This window comes from Amblyomma americanum, chromosome 1, assembly GCF_052857255.1.
Source record: "Amblyomma americanum isolate KBUSLIRL-KWMA chromosome 1, ASM5285725v1, whole genome shotgun sequence".
Classification (NCBI taxonomy): Eukaryota; Metazoa; Arthropoda; class Arachnida; order Ixodida; family Ixodidae; genus Amblyomma; species Amblyomma americanum.
In genome coordinates, this window is record NC_135497.1 from 108,457,971 (window position 1) to 108,468,327 (window position 10,357).

A 10,357-nucleotide genomic window follows, 5' to 3' on the forward strand; every position below is an offset into this window, starting at 1 on the left:
TCAGGCACACCCACACACACTTTCATGCATGCCAACCAGCCGCTCAGAACCAAGCACATTCATCCATGCACAGCACTTTTCAGTCACTCGGCAGAAGGCAAACACTGAGATGATTCACAGCACCAAGAAGGCTGGCAAGATAAATATAAGATGCTGTGCTAGAAGTCAGGAGGCAAAAACACAACTCACTCCAACATTATACCAATAAAACCAAAAGCAAAATGTATTTGCTCTAAATACACTACTCTGGAATGCACATGTCCCCCTTTCAGCTTCAAATTGCCAACCTAGATGCCTGACCACAACATTTACATGCATAGTGTTTTAGGTATTGCCTGCTCAGCCATCAGCCTTACACAGGAAATAAGTAGCATAAAGCCCTGCCCCAGCCACTGTGACAGCGCTTTTGTATGCTTTTACTACATTTATGACAGTCTGAAAGCTGCCTCAGAGGAAAGAAATAAACAAAAAAATATAATTCCCTTTACTATAACATTGTCCAGATCTTGCTATCAGGCTCACCAAAATTCACCATCTTTCTGAAGAAAGCATGAACAAGGATTTAATTTTGCACAAGTTGGGTCAATCTCGCATCCCAAGGCAACATTCAAACAGCAAAGGGCATTGCAATTGAAAGTTCCAGAGTTTGATCACACCTAGGCCTTTTTATGATGCACAGAGAAATCCTGGTTCATGGGCAGTTTTGTATTTTACCTTTGCTGAAATGTGGCCAGAGGCTGGTAACTAAACTCATCACTTTAAGCTAACAAGTAGTGCCATAGCGTCACCACAGAGGGGTAAAAAACAAGATAAATGAACATTAACCGAACAGACCTACAACAAATAAGCAGTGAACATAAATGGCATTTATCATGCACTGTTTAATTGTGCACTTAAAGATCCACTGAAAGTTTTAACATCTTGCTATTTAAGTGATATCAGAATTAGTTTCTCAAGCAGCATCCTTCCTATGCCTACACTGAAAACTGTTGTTGTTGGTACCTAATTTTTGACACAAGTGAATTCAGAATTGAAAGCATGAGCATTTTAGGATGCAGCATAATGAACAACAGACATGAACCAACCTCAGTATAGATGCACAGTTTTTTAGCATTATGCAGTGCGAATATTTTGTTATCCAGGACGGGAAGCCACTGTTTCCGCAGAAATAGATATTCTGAAGATGATCAGCTAAAATCAACTTGAAACCGATCAGGGAAAAGTGCTCCAGCTCAGTTTTTGAGTGCCCAGCTCTACATAAAACAGAACTCTCAGTGCTTGCCAGCTGCACATCAAACACCCAGACAGACTTTGTTACTCAACATTCAAGTCCTTTAAGTCAACTAACAAAAGACAGAGGAAGAGAGAAGGAAAAAAAAAAAGAGAAATCGCGACTATCTGCTATATAACAACCACACACCACCTGTCACGCCAGCCATACACACGGTCTCGGGAGCCACACAAAGTCACGCTTCACACGGCTGTGTGTCACTCCCGAGAAATCGGGGAGGAGACAGGCACCCGCACGTTCCGCGTGGTAGCTCAGGCTAAAGCCTGGCAGGAAAGGAGACTGAGCACAAGGCAAACGGCCCTGTGGCGTGCCAATCTGTTCGAGCTGCTCGTCCTCGAGATGGACACAGTCACACTGCTCCAAAGGCTGCGTCACCAGATCCCCTTCCCACCCGCATACACGCCCAGGAACAAGCTAAGTAGGCACTGTGTTTGAGTGACAGATACGTGGCAGTCAGTTTGTCAACCAGCACCAACCAAGCCACCTGTAAAGAGGCATTGCAACAAGAGTTAACGGAAGTCATCTCCACAGGGCAACAAAGGAGAAACAGGAGAAACACAAGAAAACACTCCATATATTATGACACTCATCAAAGGCAAATACCGAAACAACCGAGTTGTTTGCAAAACGAAAGATATAAGCTCGCCAAATTCCAATAAGCAAGCAAATGAATTACTAATAGTGGGGACAGGCCATTCAGCTTAGTTAAAGCAGATGACAAGGCCAGACCACCAAATGAAGAGGAGACAGTGCTCTTAGCCTGCAAAACTTCTTGCATGGATTTCAGGTGCTTAGTAGTGGGAATCATGTACCTGCTGTTAACATTTTGCACAATAACTAGATGGTTCCAGAATAACACCACAACGATGCCAAAGAAAATTGACCTTTTGCTCTACTTTCGTTTCTGTAACAAAAAGTTATGTCTACCCTCGTACATTATGCTTTCAGATTGTCGAATTAGTTATATGTGAAGCTCGATGTACAATATAACAAATGCTGACAAAAATATTCTAATGACTCTGTTTTAGGCTTGTACGAATAGTGCTTTTTTTGGTTTAAAGCGAATTTGAAGCGAATATTAATTTTATTCAAATAATTTTTAAGTGAATATTAGAAATAGTTTTGACACACAAGAAATACAAAAGGTGCACTTAAGTTTCGTTGCACTGATTGAAGCTACATGACCTTAACCAAAAATGGCCATCCGAAATTGGGGGATTTCACCTATACATGGAGCCATGGGTATTACCTATTTGTCTTGTGCCGATTTCCCATTCCCGCCATAATTCACAGAGCTCCACATATATAAAAAAAAAATGTCAATTTTTTTGCAAAAATGGCCATCCAAAATTGGGGGATTCAACCTGCACATGAAGCTGACCTATTTGAGGGGTCTGGGTTGGCTCGGCGGACGCGTCAGTATTACGCGCCTTGTACTGGTTGGTGCCTGTTCCCACCATGATTCATGCAGCTCCACGTGTAAAAAAAAATTAAAAAATCGTCAATTTGTATACACATCAGTGCCACAATGAAAATTCGAACTGCAAGTTGTATACTCTTCGTGCTTGCTCATTTTCCCAGACGAGCGGTAGGCAGGGTGAGGGCTAACTTCCTGTTTTTGGAATAACCTCAGAGCGTGCGCTGCACCAGGATGCAGAATTAGAGGACTGTTGGCAGATCTGTTTGCCGTTTAGTCAGCAGAGCCGTACGAGAGTGGAGAGCAAGGAAGTTGCACTGTTTTATCTCTTTCGATCACCACTTGCCTCCGAAAGCTAGTCCCCATTGTGAGTGTGTCATTACGTGGCTGATGCTTTTAGCTGTGCGCGAGCCACGATGTCGTCCTGCAGGAAGCACACTGAACCGAAAAAACACGAAGGAAGCGTTTTGGAAAAGTTAATCACCTGAGACAAATACTTCAGAGATTTCGAATACCAAAAATTTGGATCGAATTGAATACCGAACACTTAACTCTTCGACCGAATATTCAAAATTACCGAATATTCGCACAAGCCTACACTTTGTTTGCTTTCTGGTCTTACACTTAACCTGCCAAAAAAAAAAAAAAAAATCTCGGAGTGAACCCTACTTCCACAGTACAATGCCATGCAAGATTCCTTTAGAGATTGAGACAATGAGAATGAAATTTGAGTTTGGGCTTCAAGAGACGAAAAATTAACCTTCCAGTTATTTTACCTTAACAGCTCACAAACACATGCAACAATGACAATCAAAAAATATGCACAATGCATACATTAATGATATAGCACTGCTAGCAAAGTTTTCTCAACTACAACATACTGTGTGTTACATGAAGTAGAAATATATATCTTAAATTTACAGGCAAAGAATTCTGCAAGCATTAACTAATAATTAAAATCCTTATACAGGCTACTAATAATTAAAATCCTTATACAGGCTACCAGAGATACTTCAGGATACGGTGGCATACTAATGCACCAAGTGACAAGCAGTTTTGTTATTATCTGTCATCATTATATTAAAGAAATATATCCTACTGCCATACATGGGTGGGACTTGAGGAAACATGCTTCAACCTCTAAAAAATAATTCCTAGTGTTCACTAAGCACTTATATCACTTGCCATCTGAATGGGTTCAACTAGATAGATCAGCCAGAAAAGCCTTATACTTACCACATGCATTAACTACCAGTAAGAGATCATAGTATTTTGGGAAAGTGGATATTAAAGCAGTATTAAGAGCTTATTTCATCAGCAGTAACAGCTCGAACAGTGAATATCTTCTGACTAAAACGGGACAGCAAAATTTCACCTGAGACAGCTTAAGCACTCGGCACTTTTGTGAGATTTCCTCAGCTTCGGCATGCAAAACTTTCCGACAGAGCAAGGTGCATGGCTAAACAACAAATTGAGGTACAAGCAAGTAGGCTGACGGCCTGTACTGTTCCTGTACCCATGCACCTCCTGGGCCCTAAAAAGCAATGGCCCTCACAGTCCCACCCATCACAGTGCTGGCAAAACAAAAGCAAACCAGCCTGAAGCGCTACTGGCGGCAAGAGAGTGAGAAGCAGGCCCAGTGGCCAGTGGCACCTTAGATGCAATGCACAGTTGCAGCCATTCAGTGCTGTCGATACAGCTTACATGAACGTCCAACCGCACAAAGCACAATCAATGCAAATGCTTAATGGGGATATACAAAAAGTGTCGAGAAAAACCTCCGTCTGCGGCAGAGAGAGGAGGAGGAGGAGGAGCCGCCCAGGCAGGGGAGGTGTGAGCGATCACACCCTTTGCACAACACACCGAAAACCCCAGGGAGGGCGCTCATCCCTTTAACCTGCAGTCTGAGAAATGGGGAGGAACAACACAACAGTTTTCTCTCGCTCTTTAGTGCCACATTTCTTTCGGTGCGACTCATCATTTCAAATGAGGCCGGTCAAAAATAAAAAAGAAAAAGAAAGCATGGCACACACACTTGGGTCAAACGTATTGAAGGCTGGCCTCCAAAAACAGCTTTTACCAGAGCACCATTCAGTGCACACCTGACCCTTACTTAGTTTTTAATTTCAATTTTGAGACAGATGCCTGTGTCCTCTCTTAGGATATGAATAATGCTGCAAACAACCATATCTTTACTGCACCTCAGGCGACAAACCAAAGGCACAAAAACTATCGTTTGCAAAATTTTAGTGGCCAGACAACTACTGGTTCCCTTTTTATTCCAGTCGAGCTAACATGCCAAGCCTAAGGTACTTCCTGCACCTGAGGCACTCCTGCAGTGAAGATGGTATATTTGCATTGCTAGGCCGAATAATGGAAAGCCAATTGAACTAATCAGTTAAGTCCGGCACGCGCACACACACACCCACGCACTCCACATTCAAGCACATGCTTCGAAAATGGTTCTTCAACCCTAGGATTGTGCTGTATCATGGGCAAGGTACTTTTCAGGACATAGTGCCTATCATGACAGTAATTCGAAAAAAGCAAGCTCTTTCATCAAATCAATTTGAAAGCACCATAGTAACCGCACCCAAAAAGGTATTTTAAACTTCAAAGCCGTACATGACAGGTTATAGGTAAAAATGCAAGCTTATGCAAACCAGGATGGCATAGAGATTTTGAAACGACAAACAATTCTTTGCTTTTCAATTATGTTTGACTTCTCTGCCATATTTTTAATGCTAGTGCTGAACTCTTTGGCTCCCATTAATCATAAAATGTGGATGCTGCACTAAGCTCACCATAGTAATTCTTGCCCAACCTAATTTTATGCTTTAAAAATCAGGTCAGATCACATATCCATGCTACACCGATTACATGCGAACGACTTAATTTGGTTAAGCACTTCTCAAACCCCCCAAAGGGTGGAAACAGAGAACACCGGTCAGCTAGTGATCTGTTAAAACAAGTGCTAGAAACAGTCATTAGCTTTACTTATGCCCCAAAGAATACAGTGCATGACACTACACACAAAAACCACAGAAGAACAGATTAAGGCCATTTTCGAAGCACTCAAAACACCATTCACGCAAAGTGCTCATTCCAGAGTGAAAGACACGAAACGGCCACAACTTTGAAGACGACTTTCATAGTCTCAGCACTATGCTGATTGGAATTTATCCTTTTACAACCTTTCTGTCCCTGCTACTTTAGCATAGCGTCAGTGCCGTAAGAACACCCATCCTTTGTTTTTTCTTTCCCCCATTGACTGTGCACGGCTTTCAGTCTGGAAATGTTGCCCTTGCACGCATCCTACCACGCACGCATCAGCACCCACACCAGCTTAGATGAGACAAGAGGCACCAAGAAAGAAGACAGTGCGAGGAACAGGAGCTGCCCTGCACCACTGGCACATGGGCACGGAGGAAGAAGGGACTCTGCCTGGGCCCTGCTGCACAGCTGCGCACCTTGCACTCTCCCACTCGCCTAATGGACACGCACACACACCCTTGCACACAAACCGTAAAATTAAAACAAGTACAAAACAAAAAAGCAGGAGAAAAAATAACCTAGAACCCTCCATGCCACACAGAAGAGCAGAGTGCGCTGCTCCTCCGGGGCTGGAGGAAAGCTGTCTACATGAGAGGCAGACCCTCAGCACGCTGCCACGTGGCAACAAAAACGCAACAATTAGCAAAGCAACAGGTGCACACTTTCTTTTGCACACAATGCCAGCCTGATGTGTTTGTGTGTGTGTGTGTTTTATAACAATAACGAAAAAGATGGACAGAAAGCAAGAGCGGGTAAGCCAATAAAGCTCTGAAAGCTGTGACAAAAAACCTTCGCAAATTGGCTGCAAGCAAGACAGCACTTAAACACATAGTACTCTGCTAACCTAAATGCAGAATTTGTGAAGCTCTGAGTGTGAAAAACCAATGCTAACTAATGCTGACAAATTCAACACCTGCAACAATCAAAGCTAGAATTCGTTTAGCTCTACAATTATATCTGCATTTGCTTGGCCATATAAAACTTACTGAAGTCAGTAAAGTGAAATGAGGACCACTTTCATACCTAGCTTGAGGAACAGCAGTCCAGTCATTGACCCCTTCCAGTGATGCTGGCTTACCATCAACACATTCTTTTTGCTGTTATCCACCAGAGTATACTAGTTTTGCTTCAGTCTGTGCCTTGTGTTCTCATACAACAGAAAAACTGGTTAAACTGTGCAATATAGCTCTATTAATGGCATGATCAAAGCACGGACTTTTAGACAAACGTCCAATACCTGTCAACACCAAGACACTATTTTTGTTATTGTGTAGAAATACTTTGTTGTATCTTGGGCCACATGGCTTCCTCAAACGACATTACACAAGGCTGGAAAAGCTGTATTTGTCACTAAACTGAAGGAATGTCACTTTATAAACAAATTACTGGCACAATACACATGCACACAAACACTCACTCATGAGCATATTGCTCTGTCACCCCTTACAAGTAATGCAACTTCACCGAGTTAAGATTTAAACTGGCTTATATAAGGTGAGCATGCACTACAGTTTCCTTGAAGCTGGTGTTTTCTGGCAGGTTTTCAATGCAGTCAAACCTAAACAGCGAAGTCAAAACCAATCAAATAACTCATCCAATTGTTCCCGGTTGGTTGGAATTTTCAAAAACTTAGTGATAGCTCACATCTTACTTGCTTAGTTTTGCCGTCAATTTTTAGAACAAGTAACCTGAAACACTAAGACCCTCCACACATATGAACTATTGGCCCACGCTTAATTGTTGGCCAGTGACATAAATCGTGCCCACATTTTTAAGCCTGCTCTCAATGTTCAGTCTGTGTCTGGATGGTGAAGCACAGAAAAAAAAAAGAATTTAAAATACGGGCCAAAATCATACTACGTGTTAGGCATAATGCTGTCCTGGCAGCCACCGGCCATCCATGTTTCCAAAGCTGTATTTTTGGAGTTTGCCTGTGCTGTCGGCAGAGATCAAGCCAGACTGCTGCCCCCCGTCTCTCCCTAGCACTCCTGAAGGACTGGGTTGCACACCCTGATGTACAGCACAAACAGGGCGCAACAGAGAGCATACCCATGTAGCAAAGGCACAGTCCCTCTGCCCTCCCCATACAAACAGGGTCCTCCCGGGAGACTGGTGGCCAAGGAGACCTACCTGCCAGCGGTACATAGGTGAATGGGTGGGGCTCGCTGGCCCTGCCCCCACTGGTCACCACCAAGTGCACCACCACAAGGTGCCCCACGTCCGGGTTTCGGTAGGCTGGCACACGACAAATCAGGTGAGTCTGCAAGCACAAATGCACCAATTCTGCTGAGGCACCAGGAGAGCCACCAAGAACAATTCTGACACTCAGTGTGACATCCTGCATGCGAGGTGGATGAGCTGGCAGCTTCCAACTTTATCTGATGACTCGTTTTGCGTGTTTCATTCAATAAGACTGCCTTCAAATTTTTTGCCAACTTCTCTGCAACTTGCTCCACAGCACTGTTTTGAGGCTGTGCTACTTTTGCACCAAAGACACAACTTGGCTGCCGACAGGTGGTCTGATATGGGCCAAATACAGGAAAACCTCAATAATTCAAACTCAGTTATGTTGAAATGCCAGATAATTTGAAGAATTTCTGTGGTCCCGTAATTTCTAATACAAATTTGATCTGATAATCTGAAGCGGTGGCTTGTATCGGTAGATTTAATTCAAGATCTGGTATGCTATGCGGGAATGCCCAATCTTGATTTTTCAGCAAACCAGTAATGCGACAGCCCCTCATAGCCGTGAGGCGGCGCTGCAGAGTGATGTCAATGCTTGTTATGCGAAGCACCTCAGCCCCAGTACCCTCCCAGCACGAAAACCAATCTATGCTAAGGCTTGCGAACCGCCAAAACGAACGCCTGAACTGGTCCCGCAAAGCAATCATTCTTGCTCTGTGCCTACGACGGGTTCACCACACGCAACGACGGCCTGTGCTATTTCTTTGGGTGGTGTGCCGTATTCAGAGGGTTAGGTTACCAGCATCTCTGATCACGTAATTTAAGTACTGTTGTGTATAAGTTGATCTTCAGAAAAACGACCAACTGAATTTGCAGGGTTGACCTATACGCGAAGCTGGCTTATTGTGGAGCTTAAAGAGTTTTGGACAAGCAGCAGGTAGCAGGTGGCCTGTACCAGCACCCGTTCTGGCGCTCGTTCTGCTCCCCCCCCCCCCCCCCCCCCCCCCCCCATCTACCAACAGGACGCATGGGTCTCCACGCGTCAAAAAAGTTGTTAATTTGTATGCAAATAAGTTTTGCTTATGAAAATTCAAATTGTGCGCCATTTACCCCGCTCGTTCGCGCTGGAAGTCGCTTCCTCTGAGGAGAGGTAGGCAGTGCGAGAGCACACTGCCGATAACTCTTGATAATCTCCGAGGCAGTGTCACACTGGAATCTGTAACTACAGGACTGCTTGCAGTTGGGTTTGCCACTAGTCAGTTGGGTGTGGAAAGCAGGCTGCAGCACTGTTTTTCTGCTTTTCACCTCCACTGGCTTCGAGACTACTGTTTTTGTATTGCATCATTATGCGTTTGTTGATTTAAGTTGTGCGCGCGACGATGCCATCCCGCAGGAAACTACAAAACAAAGTGAGGCAGTGGGATGAAGCAGGAGCTGCGGGAGAATGGGGGGGGTACACGTCAATTTATATTTTCAGTCAACTCTCTTTTTGGCAGCAAGAGCTATGAGTTGGGTTAATTAGAATATTTTTTGCAGTTGCACTGACTTCGATTTAACGAGGTTTTACTTTATATAAGTATGGGCTATTTACTGTATAAAGCAAGGTGTAACAAAACAAGCAAATCAGCAGCAAACCACTGGATTTCTTGCTGCCAACTGCTGGCATCCTAGTTAGCTCAGTTGGTAGTGCGACTGCCCAAGACAAGCAGAGGTACCAAGTTTTAGCCACGGGCCAGGAAGAATTATAGTCCAACTGCAAGACGGCTTTCCCAGAAAATGAGTGGTTTGCCTTGTAGCTGCACGGCTACAGAATGTGGGTGGAAAATTTCCCCGTAAGGGGAGACACGGGCCTTGAAATGAAAATTTTTATTGTTAAAGATATCGTAATGAAATTTGGTGTGCATATGTGTTTCTTCTTCCTGTTTTCAAAAATATAATTAGTTTCAGCGTACCTCAATCAGTTCCCATAATATGAGAAAACAACTTAAGCCTAATTAGCTAAATTCTTACGGGTCATTAAGACACTTTCTTTCTACATCTTTTGGTTTCGATTGAAATGGAGCCGTAGACAAAGAACTGCCATCTAGAGCTATGCTAATTATACTGTTTTTGAGGCACATCATTGTATAAAAATGTTCAATTATGTCCAAGCACCATAATATGAAACATAGTTAGGTGACAACATTATGGTTCACAAAATTTGTAATGCTCGACTCAGCCAAAAAAAAATAAGCATAGCTTCACAGGTTACTTCTTTCCTCAATTCAACGATATAAGAGTAATTGGAATTGCACCATAAAAAAAATTTAAAAACTTCCGTAAGGCTAGTCATGTTGGCAATAAACACGAAGCTGAAAAATGGCATTTTAAGTGCGCACACCAGCCATTCAGAGGTCGTTGTAGAGGCCTTC

General features: G+C 43.4%; 1 protein-coding gene across 1 annotated transcript in view; it reads right to left on the reverse strand.

Annotated features, from left to right (window-relative positions):
• NFAT (nuclear factor of activated T cells 3) overlaps nucleotides 1–10,357 on the reverse strand; it is a gene marked incomplete in the record, with an annotated part of 46,924 nt that overhangs the window by 16,714 nt on the left and 19,853 nt on the right. Inside the window, 1 exon segment of the mRNA XM_077646501.1 lies at nucleotides 7,893–8,022. Coding sequence (XP_077502627.1) covers nucleotides 7,893–8,022 — 130 coding nt within the window.